At 45.9% G+C, this 18,193-nt stretch overlaps 1 protein-coding gene across 2 annotated transcripts in view; it reads left to right on the top strand.

The window, feature by feature from the left end:
• The window catches only part of ADCY8 (adenylate cyclase 8), a 155,751-nt gene that overhangs the window by 41,290 nt on the left and 96,268 nt on the right, over window positions 1-18,193 (top strand). For both annotated transcript variants that reach the window (XM_016215999.2, XM_087825204.1), the window contains exons 3-4: window positions 7,351-7,481; window positions 13,532-13,643. In XM_016215999.2, the coding sequence (XP_016071485.2) occupies window positions 7,351-7,481; window positions 13,532-13,643 (243 nt within the window). The remainder of the gene's footprint in view (window positions 1-7,350; window positions 7,482-13,531; window positions 13,644-18,193) is intronic.

Here is an 18,193-nt window from a genome sequence, read left to right as displayed (position 1 = left end):
TTCACTGAGTTTCCAAGTCTGACTCTTCATTTACAGTTGTTAGGTTTCTCGGGCAAACTTTTTCACTTCTGAGCCAATATACTCATCGATAATACAGATTCCTTGTCATTAGCACTCAAGGCCTGTTCCAAATGGTTTCCAATGGACTCTCGAGTCTGACCAGTCCCCCTTCACCGAGAGCCTTCAACGTGGTGAACTCATCCGCAAACCAGTGGTCAGCTCCCCATCCTCTGTGTCTCAGCCCATCGCCGGACTGTGCCACTCCGACTCTGCCTGGCAAGCTCCTGGTTTTTAAGGCACCATCCCGGGCAGCTGGACTGTCTCACCCGCAATAACTCCCCTCTGTGAAGAAGGTGGACGAGGGGCATCGTCTGCCGTTTCCATGCAAGAAAGCTCAGATTCAGAGATGTAAAGTGACCTGCCCAAGATCAGACCACGGATGAGCACATGCCAAAATAAGACTCAAATGTAGTCCTTCCCACTGTGATTTCCCACCTACAAACCAATGTCTTTCTGCTGAAAACGGCACAACGCTTTGCAGTGTTTTCCGTGTCTGAGAAAAGGAGGAGATGTGTGGGAGAGACCCTCTGAGCAGTCTAAAAAGGCTTTGAAATCCTCAAGCCATAAGAAGTGTTTAAAGAAAGTTTTTCAAGAGGGACCCGCTGCCTGATGGAAAAAGAGTCTTCTTTTCCCCCACCTTGGACGGAATTCCTTTCAGGAGGGTTTAGCATTTCACCCTAGGGTCATATTGCCTTTGGTTTATCATTTTATTACCAAAGAGTAAAAGGGGCCTTCCTTTTTATTTCTTAATGCTAGAGTTGTTGATTTATCAGATGAGGCCCTCAACTAAAGGTTCCGTAGGCGAGCTGAGCCTTGGCCAGGGTGAGACTGATGCAGACGCAGAGGCGGCATCGAATGTGAATTCCACATTCGAAGAGCTGATGAAGGGGGAGGGGATGTGCTGTGTGCCCGGTTCTCTATTACGCCATTGTCTGAAACTACCAGTGAATGGTGAGAGTAAAGGCAGAATAATGTTTAGCCCTTTCATTATTATTTTAAATTCTCTATAGGCAAGGGACTCCGCTATTGCCAGCACCTGGAATAGATCACGCCCTGTTGCTTCCCCAGACACCCATGGTGTGCCGCTGATGCTAAGCATGTTGACAAAACATATCTCACTGGATCCTGACAATAATCCATAAGCGAGCTACTGTTATACTTTTGCAGATGAGGAAACTGAGGCTCGGAGAGGCTAACTTGCCCAAGATCACATAGCTAAGTTACAGGATCCGAGGTGTGGTCTGAGAAGGAGGTGTGGCCTTGGTTGCCTTGTGCACTGGGGTCTCCTGGCACACAGTAGGCATTCAGCAATAACTGAGCAAACAAGAGTGAGGCAACAGCTCTGTCTCAAGACTTCAATTTTGATGTATCTGGCAACTTACCGAATGAAGAGACCTGAAAAAATCTTAACTCCTCGAAAAGATAAAAGGAAGGAAAATTCCCTGAAACCTGAATTTTGTGCTTCATCCTTTGAATTACATTGCATGTCACGGGCTGTAGACTCTGGAGTCCTGCAGGCCATGGCCTATGAGTTAGCCCCTGGGATGAATTAAAACGTGTCTGATGACCACTGCTATTTAATAAGCACCTACTGTGCACCTGGATCTATAAAAGGGGCTTTGTCATTTAGTAGGAAGGACCATCCTACTAAATGGTATTATTATTCCCATTTTGTAAATGAGGAAACTGAGATTCAAAGGATTTATAGATCGTGGTCACAGAACGAATCAGCTGTTGAGCTCAGGCAGCATTCAACTCAAGCTCGCCTGACTCCAAAACCCTTCTGTCTTTGCATTTCCGAGCAGAAGCAAAGTTCCTGGGATCATAGACCACCACCAGGGAGACGGGGACACTAACCCAGACTTGCAGCCTTCTTGCTGAGTCAGCCTGAAAAGAACATACCTTTAGGAGCCGATTAAACCGCATCTTGTGCTCGCCTGTGCTCACATTTTGCTTTCAGAAGCAGTAACAGTTCTGGGTGAAAATTCCATAGAAACCTTTAAGATCTAAATTCAAATGCCAGGGTCATGATTTTGATGACTAATTTTTAAATATTTTATTATTAAAAGTGTGACTGGAGGTTTTTCCTGTGCAGCCCTTTTGCCTTTTACATATTCCGTCTGTTCATTTTCCCCATAGATCCTGTGTAACATCCCTGCTCTAAAAGGTTTACGCCCCAGCACCAATATACGATTAGAGTTCTAAAACCAGCCTTAAAATAGAGCATGTTTGCCAGTGAATTTAGCAGACACTTGGGCTTTGGTTCCAGTGCCCTGGACACTGTATAATTCTTTCACAAATATTAAGGCCTTTAGCCCTACACCAGCCCCTACAAGGTGGATGCTCTTATTATCATCTCCAGTTACTGGTGGGGAAACTGGTAGAGAGGTGAGGTCAGAGTCAGGAAGATGCTTATGATAAATCTGCTATCTCTTCAGCCCTGTTACTTGGGAATCTATTTCACTGTCACCAAAGAAATCCACATAATATGGCCACCCCTTCCTTACGAAGCCTGTGTTGGTTTCTTAAGATAGATAACACCTCCTCTTGGCTCTCAAATACTTCATGGTCTAGGGAGGATGACAGATGCCCTAATAAGAATTGTTAAATTCCTCTAGCTGAAGCAATCAGGATGGGTGATTGTGTGATTAATTGGAAAAGAAGGTTAAAGTGGGGAATTATGAAAAATTATACTTAAACATTTTATTTGTAACATAAACGTAAAATAATCAATTCATTATCTGCTCTTTCAAAATGAGGCCAAAGCATTATTTTAAGTGTAGATCTATTGTGGGTTGTTTTTTTAAAAAAATAGGTTTTTATTGATTTCAGAGAGAGGGAGGGAGAGAGAGAGAAACATCAATGATGAGAGAGTCATTGATCAGCTGCCTCCTGCACGCCCCCCACCAGGGATCAAGCCTGAAACCCGGGCATGTGCCCTGACCAGTAATCGAACTGCGATTTCCTGGCTCATGGGTCAACACTCAACCACTGAACCACACTCGTTTGGTGATCTATTGTTTCTTATAGGGGCTATAGCTAATAGTAAATCAACCAAGGTTTCTAGTTCCTTAAAATGGAGCAAGAATTTAAAAATCCTTGCAAAATTATCATGACTTCTGGATTTTTGTTATTTGTCCCACAGATTTTTACAGCTGTCCTGCCCACGTCTAATTTGGTAGCAATGTCTTATTTATTCAGTATTATTGTCTTTCCAAAGCATTCTGTTCCATTTTCATGTAAACAGTATCTATCTCTCATTCCTATTTACTTAATATTTGTATTTAATATCCAGTTAAATTGAGTGAGTGCACTAAAAGATAAAATTGACATGACTGGGTACAGAACAAGCTCAGTGACTCCTGGTCAGCAAAGGGCTGCGGACGGAGTAGAAGGTGTGGGCTTTTAGAGAGCGCTCTACCGGCTGGGGGATGCCGGCCCTGCAGTGGCCCGCTCAGCTCACCAGTGGGAGAGAGGAACTGGAAAAAGCAGATCCCGCACCAGGTAGTCCAGAGTTGGTTAAATGGATGTCAGCCCCTACGGCATTCAGGTGGTACCGGTGCTGGTCCAGAGGTTGGTGCATGTTCCAGTCCGGGCAGAAGGAGGCAGATCTATACGGCATAGAAGGATTCGGGCGGGGGGGGGGGGGGGGGGCCCTTCATGGAAGTGGTGTCACCTAAGCAGACCAGGTAGGAAGGCAGCCCAGACTCAGATCCAACATGAGCAAAGGACTGCATGGCTCATCTGAATAACTGCATGGCCTAGAACATTGGGGTGGGGAGCCCCTCTAGTGAGGAGCACATGCCTTATTTCTGAGAAGAAATACCCAATATTTAGTCTCTACAGATCCAAGTTTTGACCTCTTGATCTCTGTCTTGATCTGAGTCTTGATGATAAACCGAGCAGAAGCCCAGCTTCTCCTTTCTCTTGCCTGTTTTAGCAAGGTCCCCAGGACCTCATCTGCTCTGACAGAACAGCCTTCCCTAAGTCACTGTGTTACTTGCTTACGTCTCTAGTGAGGGCTTGCTTCTGACTTACTGTCATATGCTTGTCAAGCTCCTGCCTACCACCTTCACTGGACCTCTCTGATGCCATGACTCTCATTTGTGTCTGTCATCTCTGAGACAAAGCCTGTATGCCGCCCCCCCCCACTAAATTTAAGACCCTATATGCCTTGTTCACCCCTATATCCATATCATCTAACACACTTGTCCATAGCAGAATCTCAGTAAAAATCTATTGACTGACTGACTGACTGACTGACTGAATGAATGAATGAATGAATTTGATGAGAGACAGTGTACCATAGTCTCAGTGCTTACTGTTCCTTGTGCTTGAAGCATCTTTCCCCAGCTCTCCACAGGACTGGCCACTTCTGCAGTTCAGTTTCCAGCTTAACGGTCACCTTGAGGAGTCCTTCATTGACCATTCAGCTAAGCAGCCCCAGGTCCCCTTAATCACCACCTCGGTCTCTCCATTACCTCCAGAACCCTAGCTCTACAAAGGCGAACACCATGTTGGTTTTTCTTTTCTGCTGATTCTCCCTGCCCAGGACTGCCCCCGTCACATAACACCTACTTCTTGACATGGTACACAAATGAAAAAATAGATGACTTATGATCCAAGTTCCAGAGAAAAAAGAACATGGACCTTGCACTTACTAAGTGCATGACTTGGGCTGCCTGATTTCACCTCCACTCTTTGAATCTCAGTATCCTCATACACAAAATGGGATGAAAATAGAAACTTCCTACCTCCTTTGATGAACGTGAGATTTTGATTAGATACTGGATGCAAAGCACTTAGTGTCTACACAGTGAGTGATCAATTAACACAAGCTATTGTCTGCAACCCCCGAGCGTCTCACCAGTGCCTGGACCTTCACTGCGGAGAGAGGTTCATCAGAGGCCTCTCGGCCTGCAGGAGCCTGAGAGTGGCCAGTTCTTCCTGCTGCCGTTCAGAGGTCCTGCTGCGTGCAAGCCCAGAAGCACTGCCTGCATGGGGGCTGCCCCACTCCCCCTCCCTTTCTCTGTCTCACAGCAATCGTATGCATAAAATAAAGATCCTGAACCTCGCAATGTTTTCACCTTGCCTCCCCTGGCAGTACTGTAGCAATTGATGCCCTGAAGTCATTCTAATGGCATGAATAGAGCAGTCATGTGAGTAGAGGTATAAATCCAGACAGGAGCCACTGTGCACTTTGAATCAACCCAGGTCCCTTTTCATGCAAATGAGGAAAAACCCAGGGACAAAAAGATGTGCAGAATGGATTTCAGAGGCCACCCTGGGCCCCAGCCTGGCTCCAGGAGAGACTCTGATACTTCTGATCTCCAAAGCTGGAAAACTATTTATTGTGCCTCAGCAGGAGTGGGCAATTGTATAAAGGGGCAGACTTTCCCATTTTCTTTAAATTGTGTTTTCAGAGGATTTGAATGATGTTTCTCAGGCAGTCAACAAATCTGAGGGAAACAAAGGTATTGCAAATGGGCTTTTATAAGCAGACTCCTGGCAAACTCTATGCTTTGCAGAAAATGCTTTGCAAAGGGAAGAAATGGGGCAGTTGCCAGGTAGTAGCAAGACTGGCTAGAGGCTGGCAAGCCTGGAACTGGAGAGTTCTGCCATCAAAAATTTATTCAAAAAGTCTCCCTTAGAAGCATTCATGTCCAGCTTGAAGACTGAATGTGCATTGCCCCTTAAAGAATGTATTTAACAAATAATTATCCTGTCCCAGGGATGCTGCTGGCCCCTGGATGCACCCATGAGCTGGACACAGTCTTTGCCTTTGATTTGCCCACGAGTTTGTTTGGGAAATATTTAGTTAACACCCACTATTCCCAGGCACTGAGTGCCCCTCAGAGCCGTGACAGTACTGCAGTGATGGCGTGAACAGGGCCACAAGCACCCGGCAAGTTGACTGATAACATTAATGAACATGAAATGGACAGGAGCGGGGCATTTGCAAGAAGCATGGCTCTAGTCAAGGAGTAGGTGTGACAGCCTTCAAGAGAGGCAAAAGCCTCATCACAGGAAGCACTGTGGACACTTCATTAATAAATCCCTTTGCATGAGAACAGGGTTAAGTAGAACAGAGAGAAGGAAAGAAACACCCGGCCCCTTACATACAGGGGTGGGCAAAAGTAGGTTTACAGTTGTGAGTAGGCGAAACACAGCTTATTCTGGTATTATTATTTATTAATTATTGTACTATTTATTTGTGTTATAACTGTAAACCTGTTTTTTGCCCACCTTATATTTTATTTCATTGCATTCTCACAACAGCCCTGTGAAGTGGATGATATCATGGCCATTTACCAAATTAGGGACCTAGGGCACAGAGGTCTCGTGGCTCACCTGAGGCCATGCTGCTAGTAAGTGTCGGAGGTGGAATGCAGGCTCCCATCAGACTCAAAGCCCAGGCTTTTTCCACCCCACCAAGAATCTGAGCAAGGAGTAACAGGCAAAGAATTGCATCCTGGCACTGCCACTTGGTGGTGTCCGTAACGTAACCTCCCCCAGACTCAGTCTGTCCATTAAATGAAGGTTCTTTGTGCCTGCTAATTTGCAGGGTTTTGTGAGGAACAGATGAAAGAATGGATGCTGAAAATGCTTCACATCTGTACATAATTATGAAAATAAGAGAAACTATGGTGATCAGAATGCACCTGAATTAAACTCAGTCTACACTAGAGCAAGTGATACAGCAAAGAAGCCAGATTCTTGCCTAGTTTCCACAGCAGTCTTTTTAGGGTTTAGTTCATGTTGCTAGTTAAGCAGTTATTTTGTTTTGTTTTTTATTGACCATATTGATCAGGGTGAAGAATATTATTATTATAGAAGAGTATTAGGTCCCTACTTTCAGGTTGTGTGTGCCCCATTTCCTCTCCTCTTAATAAAGAGTTGGTGCCTCCTAAGCTGGGTTTCTCTCGTAGGTTCCTTGTTGCAATCAATGTGCCACACTCTGTCTACCAACCAAACTCCAAATCCAGCCATCACCATGGTTAGCCCTCTTTCTCTCCTTCCATCTTAGTTGGGTACCAACCCTATAGACATGATCCCACATCACCTCTCACCTGGGCTACTGCAGGAGCTTCCTCAAGGGGCCTCTCTGTCCCTACCCTTGGCTCCCTCCCCACAATTCATTCTCCAAACCACAGCCAGGTGGTCTTTTAAAATGAACAATTCCTCAGGAAATTCAGCCAAGAGCCCCATGGCGTCTGCATCATCCACGCACTCTTCTGAGACTCAGTTGTCAACCTAACAAAACTGTCCTTCTTCATTGCTTTGTTCCAGGAGCGGCTGGTGCTGTCTGTGCTCCCCCGGTTTGTCGTCCTGGAAATGATCAACGACATGACCAACGTGGAAGACGAGCACCTGCAGCACCAGTTCCATCGGATCTACATCCATCGCTATGAGAATGTCAGGTGAGAAACTTGACACCCTGCCCGTTCTCCGTGAGACCCGTGTGCACCCGGCTGCTCTCATTCCACTGCATGACTTTTGCCTGCCTGAATGTGTGTGCTGTTTTTCATTGGTTGATTAATTCATTAACTAGTCATTATTCATCAGAGAGCTCTACCTTTCCAAATTGAGGCTCAAGAAGAATGTCAGAGAAATGTAATTGTGTTTGCTTGTTGACTTATTGCTTGGCTCCCCTGCAGTAGGCTTACCTGCCTTTAAATTTTGAGTGGGAAAGTGAAAAGCTTTTTCACTGTGATTGGAAAACTAATCCCAGAATGAGATCTGGAAACCTCAGGGGTGATCACACAGGTCTCCTCCTTATATTCCTCATAAGTGTCTTTAACACAGTACAAAAGAGGACTATAGCTTTTTTTTGGGTCTTTTTGAAAACAATTTTTGGCCAACCACCTATCCATTTATCCATCCACTCACCCATCCACCTATCTATCCATTCATCTACCCTTTTATTTACCCATCTATCCACCTGTCTGTCTATCTTTCTACCCACCCACCCATCTGTCCATCCATCATCTATCCATCCATGCACTCATTCATCCACTCATCCATCCATCTACCCACCCATCCATCCATCCAATCACCCATCCACTCAGCCATCCATGCACTCATCCATCCATCATCCATCCATCCATCATTCATCCATCCATCCATCCATCCATCCATCCATCCATCCATCATCCATCCATCCATCCATCCATCCATCCATCCATCCATCCATCCATCCACCAGTGCCCCTCTGTGCCTAGTACTGCACTGGACAACATGCTATGTGCTGAAAATCAGAGGGCGGGCTCCTTAGTGAAGCAAAGTAGCTTTGAATACCAATGCTACCTCTCCCTTGTGTGTGACCTTCGGAACTTACAGACCTGATCTCAGGATCTTTTTCTGTAAAATGGGCGTTTTTACAGCCACCTTGCAATGAGTACAAAGATATACGAAGCACAGGACAGGGGTGAGCATATAGCAGAGCATTAGGTATATGGTATGTTGTTTCAGACATGGTTTCTAGTGGCAAGCAAAAAAGAACCCAACCCTGGCTGATTCAAAAGAAACGTACTGAATGGCTACATGGTGGCTCCAGAATAATTGAGGAGGGACAGAGAGGAGAGGTAGTCTCAGGGACGAGCTGGATTAAAGCCAGAAGCACAGCCAAAATCCCAGTAAAGCTAGGCCAGTAAGGGCCTGGCTTTCACTGTTTCTGAAGAATTCATTGCTTGTGCTGCCAACCCAGTCCCCACACAGCTGTCACCTCTGCAGTTCCTCCAGCAGCCCCAGGATCTGGATGTGGCTGCCTTTGCCCTGCCCCCTCCTTCCCTCCCCCTGCCTCATTGCAGCTCGAGTTAAAGCCTAGGGCTGGTGGGCCAACTGGCTGAGCCCAGCCACTGGCGAGAAGTGACCAGAAAGCAAAGAGCTGACATTTTTCAGCTTGTACAGCCGAACTGTATCTCCCTCCCACCAAATACCATAGGGCAGAAATTTCCCAGACATGGGGGGAAAGTCCATACACTGAATAGCTCTGAAAAAGCCAACTTACAGTCTTAGTTCCTTGCTTCCCAGCTTATAGGAGAGGAAGGAAGAACATTTCCCACTTACAGCATCTCTGGCTGTCCTATGCCTGGCAGTCAGGGACACTCATTTGGAAGCAAGTCCAGCAGAAAGTGTGATTCTAACACAGCCCTGTAGCAGGAGAATCAGTATAGGTGGTTCTCTGGGTCTCACTGAAGAGCTGAGCAACACTGCTTTAGGTGCTTGAGTTCTCAAAGAGCCCTTTCTCAAACAGCAGCTCTGGTAAAAGATACGCTCCAGCCTGGAATTGGCTCCATAGATCCTGGGAACTCATCAATATCAACCTAGAACAGCAGGTTGCAGGCCGTACCTATCGTATAGTACAGTGTGGGGCTTGGTTATTAAAATAAGCAAAGGGCGCCAAGAGATCATGAAAAGAGGAAGCCCTGTGATGGGGGCGGGTAAGAGGTGGAGGGTACAGGTGGGCAGAGAAACCTTTCGAAAGAGATGATTCTTATTTGCATTATTGAGTCATCCAAATGAAAAGACAAAGGACAGGAAACCTGGACAGAAGGATCAGTATAAGTGAAGGCAGAGCAGTGGCTTATGTATCTAGATCCAGATATAAAATATGTACATTACATATTAACATAAAAGAGGGGAATATCAATATGTGACAAATTATGAGAGTGACCATGGAGAAAGGGGTGGGGGAAACTACCCTTAATTAAGAAAAAATGGAGAAAATACACAAGCCAGCTCACCCACACACACACACCTGGTACCCTTAAGTTCAAGAAAAAACCCGCTTGGCTTTCTCTCTGCACTAATCAGTATCAGTGGGTCCTTTAGTCCAGAGCGATTAAAGTTACTTCTGCCCCCTCCACCCACCATTTATTTTAAAGCATTGAACTGAGGCCTGGTGCTCCAAGACCCTTTTACAACATACCAGATTAAAATTGAGTTTGCTGCCCTGCATTTCTCAGTGGCCTCAACTCAAGGTAAAGGAGCTGTTTCTAATGGGAAAAGAACCTAAAGAGACCCCCGCTGATGCCCTGGGCTTTGCCCAGTTCCTCCCAAGGCAGCTCCCATTGGTGGCGGGAAGATGACCTCACCCGAGGGCGGCGGGGCCTCTGCAGCCCACTGCAAGGCTGCTGGTGCTAAAATAAGACCAGAGACGAAAAAAGCAGAGGAGGACAGTCCTTGGCCTGTGTCTGAGAACAAAGTCAGACCGGCTGCTACGCCTCTTTCCCCAGCCCCCAGAGCACACCCACTGTGGAGTCAGGAGCATTCTGAAATCATTTCCAATCCTGCCGCTCTCTTCATGGCAACCACCTGGTTCATTCTCTCTTCTCTGTGGCTTCTCTGTTGTGTTGTTTTCTGACCTTTCCCAAAAAGCAGTCCGCTGTAAATGTCTAACTCTTAATGATATTTCATACAGTTTGTCACCTCCTGTCAGTGTAGGGTGTAGAGGACGCACCATGCTTGAGGTATCAGTGTGCCCAGCAGATGGGGAGCCTGCGAACCAGGTTCTCACCCAGAACTCTTTCTGTGAGTGACAGTCCCTGCAAGAGACTGGCTGCATCCTTTCATCTCTCTGGGGTTTAGTTTCTTAATCTAAACACTGAGCTGTCTGAAACCGTAAAAATATTTGAATTGAAGTTGATCTTGTCTATGCACAGCTGAGATGTCCATTGCTCAATCCCTGGCCACTGGGCTTTTATTGGAAGCCTGTGGGGCTACCAAGCTCATCTGCCCAGTTCTGTTTCTCTTTCCTATTTCTCCCCCATGTATTGAAGACACTTCTTGTCTTACTGAGGGTCATGCTGTCTGCTCTAACAAAGAACGTCCCATTCTCAATAATTTAAACTCAATAGACTCTAGTCCCACAATGCCCACTGCTAATGTTCCTGGTGGATGGGTGACTCAGGGGCAAAAACCCCTGCATTTTATAGTGGTACCATCCCCTGGTCCTCAAAGTTCTTGGCATTCAGTTCTTGGAGGGGAAAGAGTAGAAAAGGCCCACCCATTTCTTTACCACCTTGCCCCAGAAATGACAAAGATCACTTCTTTTAAATTAAATTTATTGGGGTGACAGTGGTGAATATGAACATATAGGTTTCAGGTGTGGGTTTCTATGTTACGAGATCTGTATATTGCTCTTCTGCTCAGATGCCTGATCACCTAGCTATGAGAGAGGCACAGAGTCCCTGGCTGGGTGGTCTTTGCTAGTACCAGGGAGGCATAGATTTGGTAGACAGGTAGCTTCTCCACCAGACCTCCCTTCCCTCTTTCTTTCTGCCCCAACCCATGTCATGTGGTTTGCACATCTCAGCCCACCTGCTTTTAAGTGACTATTTCCAGCCAGCCCTGAACATGCACACTCACCAAGTTCACCATGCAGACTGGAGTTTCATGTACAAGCAAAATGAAATTGAATGAGCCCAGAAAACTTATTGCCTTTCGAAGCCTGTCTGTGTGACAATCTCTTAATCACCCTCTGATTCCCAAAACTTTCCACAGGAGTTGTGTATCCTCTACTTATTGAGGACCGTGGTGTGATTTATAAGTTATCTTCTTACAGTAGTCCTGCAGAGTAGCTTTAATGATCCTAAGAACACAGTTAGGAAGAATATACACAGGGCTCATGTTCCCAATGATTCCTGTGGATTCTGCCTCCTTGAAGACTCTATTTGTAGAGAGACTGTTAGGTAACATCACTTATTTTTAGCAAAATAAACAACTTATATAACCAAATTAGAGTTAGAAATTAATATGGTCCCGTCAGTATATTCCAAGATGAATATCTTGGATGGTTACAAGTTTATCCTTAGAACCAAAGACCCGACCTTGAGCCCAGCACCTGGGGTTGCAGAATGAGCAATGCATTGAGAACTAGGGCCCTGATTTCTGTTCCTGGTCTTTCATTTTTCATTGAACTGGTTCTTATTGCATGAGTGTGACTTACACCGGTGCTTCTCTGATTTGAATGTGCACAATAATCACCTGAGGCTCTTGCTAAGGCAAATTCTGATCCAGCGGTTCTGGGGTGGGGCCTGAGATTCTGCATTTCTAACCAGCTTCTAGGAGATGAGGTAGGTGGTGGCCATGGCCACACTCTAAGGAAGGAGGTGTTGGTTCTGGTAATTTCTGTTGATTCAATTCAGGAAACATGTCATGAGTCTTACCACATAGTGGAATCTTGAAGGACAAGCAGGATTTTAATAGGAAGCAACAGGAAAGAAAGCTACGCCAAGTATCTCTCCTTTCCTCTCTTCTCTCCTTCCCTACTCCCCCCCACCCCCATCTTCCTCCTCAATCTCCCCACCTCCTCCTCCCCCTTCCCTTCCCTCCCCTCCTCTCCCCCTTCCCCTCTCCCCTCCCTTCCTTCTCTCTGTCTCCCTCTCTCTAATGCAACCATTCCATTTGAGTGGGCAATCCCAGCTCTCCCACATGCTGCCAGGCGAATGCAGGGAGGGGGGGGGAGCCTCCTTGCCTCTCTGAGCTTCCATTTGCTCACCTTCACAAAGGAGACAATAATGCCTCCCCCCTGGGTAGCTGCATGAATTAGCAAAGACCTTGCTCATGCACTGTCTTGCTTTTAGAAGGCTTCCCTTTCCTTACTTCCTTTTTCCCTAGGGCCAAACCATATGCATAGAATAAAACCTCACCTCACGGAAATTCTTAGTAAATTGGGCAGTTTTAGGTAATTAATTATTCTGCCTGAAGTCTCCCAGGTTTGCTATTTAGTCCCATAATTTTTAAAAAATGCCTACCTCACCCAGCTGGCGTGGCTCAGTGGTTGAGTGTCGGCCCACGAACCAAGAGGTCCCTGGTTCGATTCCCAGTCAGGGCACGTGCCTGGTTTGAGGGCTCGATCCCCAGTAGGGGGTGTGCCGGAGGCAGCCAATTGATGTTTCTCTCTCGTCGATGTTTCTCTCTCATCGATGTTTCTCTCTCTATTCTTCTCCCTTCCTCTCTAAAATCAATAAAAATATACTAAAAAAAGAAAAAGAAAAACTGCCCACCTCTGTTTGCCTGCAGTTTTGGGTAGAGGACATGTCACTGGCTGAGATAATGAGGTTCTGTGTGCCTTTTCCCTGTGTCGATTTTGCTCCGTGTTCAGGGCATCTGCGCTGCTGTTGTGAAAATACAGAAATAATTCATAAAGCTTCATTTGCCTTCACCCAACTAATTGATCTGTTCCTGGTGATAAGTTTCCTTTGGAATGTGTTGCCTTGCCCACGCTGCACAGCTTTGCACAGGAAGAAGGGCTTTCCGCTTGCCCCCTGTCCTTCCTGCACTCCTGGGTGCACTCTCCTGCTGGGATGTTTGTTAAATGCTGAGACTCTCCTCCTGGATCGCGTGCCAGGGAGAGCGAAAATCTCAGACCATGGTTAATTTCTTTGGATGGTGTTGATATGTGTCCCAGGATGGTTTAAAATATTAATGCATTTTCTCCCCGCTCCATCTCTTTCCCGTTGTCTAGTATTCTTTTTGCAGATGTTAAAGGATTTACCAACCTCTCCACCACCCTGTCTGCTCAGGAGCTGGTCAGGATGCTCAACGAGCTCTTTGCCAGATTCGATCGACTGGCCCATGTGAGTTGAATTTAATTCCCAGCTCTTCTTTGGCGGGAGTGAGGACTGCATGTGGAATTAGGGAAGAGGACTCAGCCTTCACCACCAATGTCATTACCATCCGCATCCTGCCCCCGGGCATGGACCCCTGATCCTCACACATTCTGGGGCTCAATGTTAGTTATTTACAGGTCTGGGATGGGAGGTTTAACAGATTAATTTTCCCAATTGAGAGATAGCTGGCTGCATGACAATTAAACCAAAGTCCTTCTGATCTGCTTCCACTCTCACATCATTATGTCCCCCTGAGGTGTCCAGATGCCATCCAGCTGCAGCCTCACCGCTGGTTCGAGCAGTGATGGCTGTCTGCAGTTTCCCAGCCAACCTTGGCCATCTGGAATAAATTAGCCTGTTCTCAAGAACCAATAGTCCACTGGACCACCATTGTGTTGGACCTAACTTAAGAGCTTTGTTTTTTTAGCCAATAAGACTCGACCTTTATTTAGAGTTGCCTTGATCAGAGCTAAAATAGAAAACAGGCTAAAAGAGATAAGCGTTTGCTATGGAAACACAGATTCCTAGTCCTAAAGCCACTGGAGTTATGGAGGAAAATCACTGTCATCAGTGGTTTAAGGTGGGCCCTGGGTTCAGGTAGGATGCCTTCCTTTCTTTCTGTGTAAAGGGTGCACATCACGGCCAACTTCACAGGCTGTTGTGAGAGTTCGATGAGACCACATCAAGTGGGAGTTCATTTTCAGAGTATCAAAATGTCCTGCTTTAGGGCAGCCTCACTCCCACAGAGATCCGCTCACACGTGAAGCTGAGCACCTGTAGGGGTTGTGTATGGGGCAATGTGTTGGGAGCATGGGAATGACTAGAGGACACTCCCTCCCTTCCTAGATTCAGTCCAGTCGGGAATACATAAAGAGATTAGCAACACACAACATGATGTGTGGGAAGGTACGTTTGGGTGGCACGGGACTGCAAAAGCAACACAGAGCCCTTGGGTCAGAGAAGACTCCCCAGAGAAAGGGACTCTGAGGCTGTCTTACAAATGAGAAAACAAACATAAGAAAATACTCTTCGGCAACGAAAAGGAACAGGCCTCTGATACATGCACCAGCACCACTGAGTCTAAAATGCAATGTGCCGAGTGAAAGAAGCCAACACAATATACAGATGACGTGTTATATCATCGTACCCCTGAAATCTATATAATTTTATTAATAATGTCACCCCAATAAGCTCAATAAAAAAATAAAATAAAATAAGAATCCAGACACAAAAGATTAGATACTTCATGATTCCACACATAAGCCATTCTAGAAAAGGCAAAATTATAGGGACAGAAAAGAGACAAGTGGAGGAGTGGAGCGATGTGGGGGGAGATGCCGATGCTCTGTATGTGAGCACGACTCTTCACATTCATCAAAAGGGTCAGTTTTATTGCATATAAATCACATATCAATTAGTGAGGTAAAGAAGACAGGGAAGGTCATTTTATGCAGACCTGGGAACAAAAATAAAGATGCCAGCTACTCAGTATGTATGGAGAAGCCGGAAGAGATTTAGCATCGCTGGAGGGAAAGAGGTGGAGATGTGCCAACAGGCAAGGCCCTGCCAGAGAACCTGCAGAGGAACCTGGCCACCGGACGCCTATTAATAGGGCACTAACATGAGCAGCGGGGGAGGTGCAGACTGAGGTCTCCTAGCACAAGAGTTGGGTTACCTACGGGGCTGGCGATTGGAGGTGGGTAAGAATGTGCACCACTTCTTTTGATTGTTGCATCTATGGCGGTTGGTGCCAGCTGCACATAGTTATTCTACTTCATATATGGTTTTGAATATTTCTGCTCAGAGACGCTAAGACAAAGAAAAATGGCCTCCTGCAAGGACCAACAAATGTGACCAAGGCTAATTTTTAGTGTCACAATAAAACCCACTGACTCAAGGAAAGGGTTGCTAAGTAAAAGTTAATGCAAGTAGTTCAGCCAACATTTATTGACTACATACCATGTGCCAGGCAATAGGCAGGACTCTGGGAGGCAAAACCAGCCTCTGCCCTCAGGGAGCGCCGACTCTGGCGAGGGAGTAGGACAAGCCCATCATAGCTGCAGGATAGTGTGGTGCGAGCCACAATAGGCACAGGGTGGTGGTGAAGGAAGGAGCGGCCTGATGCTGAGCAGGGCCGGGGGAGTGAAGTGGTCACGAACTAGCAGCATCTAGAGAAGAAGTTATCTGCACATGGGGTCTTGAGAAAGAGCAGGAGCTTTCCTGGCATCAGATGAGGCAAGGAAGTGCCTTCTAGCTGAGCCACGAGGCCAAGGCAGGAGGTGTGAAAACGCAAAACCATGCTACTGGCTTGGGGAGCCCTAAGGAGCTCAAGACTGTTAGAGCGTGAAGGGCATGGGCGACTGCAGAGAAGTGAGCTTGAAGAGGAAGGCGGGAACAGTCTTGGAGGGCATGGTGTGACATTTTAAGGAATGTGGACTTTGTCCTGGAGCCTCGGCTTTTCACCCTGGTTACCGTCCACACGGTGGGGGGGAGGAGGGAGCGAATGGGGGTACACAGCCTATTGATCCCCAGTGGGCACAAGATTCTGTAGCCCACCTTCTGCGGTGTGAGTTTTATTGAAAGATTTTAAAGAAAAAAATGAATATTAAATTAAGCACAGGTGGACAATGGAGTAAAATTATTAATTTTGCTAAGACTTAAATATTCATAAGCTGCCTGGCGTATGTTATGCACTGTGATGAGTGTTTTGCCTGGCTTACCTAATTTAGTTCTCACAACAAACCTACGGGGCAGGTTCTTTATTTTCCCATTTTACAGAGTGAGTGACTGAGGCTCAAAGATGCATCTGTGATCCAGGCGGAGGCCAGGGGCTGGGTCTCGACCACTAAGCGATGCACAGGCGCTTTAGGGCGCAGACGCAGGAGGTCGGAGATGTTGCCCCTGCCGGGTGGCTTGAGGGCTACTTAGAGCGAGGGGACTTCAGGGGTGGGCCGGACTTGCATGTACCTTGTGCAAGCCCTCTCTCTGCGTGTCTCCTGTCAAGCGTGTGATGAAGGATAAGTGAAGTGTTTGTCCCTCGCACAGAGCCGGCCCCCAGTAAGGACCCTGCCCATCAGCGCTCAGCAACTCGTACCCCGGCCCACCCCGGCTGCACCAGCCTTTGCTGCCCTAGGAGGCCTCGGTAGAAAAGTTTAATAAACTCTGCTCAGGAAGGCGAAAACTCCCTTTAAATGTGTTTGCCCCCGATCAGTCACAGCCTCTGCTTATGTTTAAAGGGGGTTGGACTTGCCCCTTTGAGCATCTTTTAGCACCAAAATTCTGTGCCTTGGTAATGATACCTTTCCTTCCCATGAGCCTTTGCTTTAGATTTTCACGATGTTGCACATCAGAGGGAACCTGCTTCCCATGTAAATGTCGCACACTGTCTTGTTTATCCACCACATTATTAAAATTCAGGGAAAGCTTCAAGGTCCCTGTTAAAGATCCTCTCAGTGGGACTGAGTTTCTCCGTGCCCCCGTAGTTAGGGCTGCTCTGAATAGAGCATCGCGACCTTTGACAGCACCTTTGGCAAACTTCAGTCACTTTTGATCTTTGATCTTTTTGTAAAATAAAGTAGTTCCTACCTTCCCCTCCCCACCCAAATTAGGAATGAAGAATATGTGTATTACTATCAAGGCTTTAAAGTTGTAAAAGAAAGAACATATTTATTGTTATGCAATTGACCTCATTGCAGCTTAAACCTTTTTAAAAATTACTGACAAAACTTGAAGAACCTAAATTGTTGTTATAAAGAACAAATCCAACACAATGGAAAGCCAATCAACAGATTAAAAATGAGGAGAAAGCTATTTCTGTACTGATATGTTGTTGCATGGAAGAAAAGCACGTCTCAGGTCTGTAGACAGGGCATGATAAATTTATGACTAAGAGCATGAAAACTAGTCATATGTAATCATGTAAATGTGTATGTGAAAACCTCTGAGGAGAAAGGCGACCAGGTCCCCAGGTGCGCTGTGCCTGAGGGAGAGGGGCTGCCCTAGGCAACTCGTCACAGTTTCATTTTTACTAGGACAGTATGTCCATGTGTTTTTTCTGTAATTACAATTAGATAAGAGGCTATAAAATTGTCGTGTTCTCTAATACAACTATTTTAAGTGCATTAACAGCTCTAATGTTTATGTTCTGAGAGTCTTCTCTCTTTTTATCTTTTAGTGATTTTTTTATTACAAAAACAATACATGTTCATTATGTAACATTCAAACATCAAAGATATAGACAATACAAAAATTATATGCCCCTGTAATCATACCCCTGCCCAACGATATAACCATCTTTGATAATTTGGTACATATATTTCCTAAGATTTTTATCTACACAAATGGTTTTATACATTCTCTGGGTTTCCCAAGATTTTTATTATATCAAAACCATTGAGATGGGAGGAAAAAGATTATATTAAGACTAACTAGATAAAATTTGCAAGAAACCCTTCACCCTACTTTACTTTTCTACTTCAATATCTTTTTTCAAAGCAGCCTGGCTTCCTTAAGCTGAA

This window comes from Miniopterus natalensis, chromosome 16 (genome assembly GCF_054644295.1).
Source record: "Miniopterus natalensis isolate mMinNat1 chromosome 16, mMinNat1.hap1, whole genome shotgun sequence".
Lineage (NCBI taxonomy): Eukaryota > Metazoa > Chordata > Mammalia > Chiroptera > Miniopteridae > Miniopterus > Miniopterus natalensis.
Note: the sequence above shows the minus strand (reverse complement) of the source record. Positions and strands in the feature narration are given on the sequence as shown.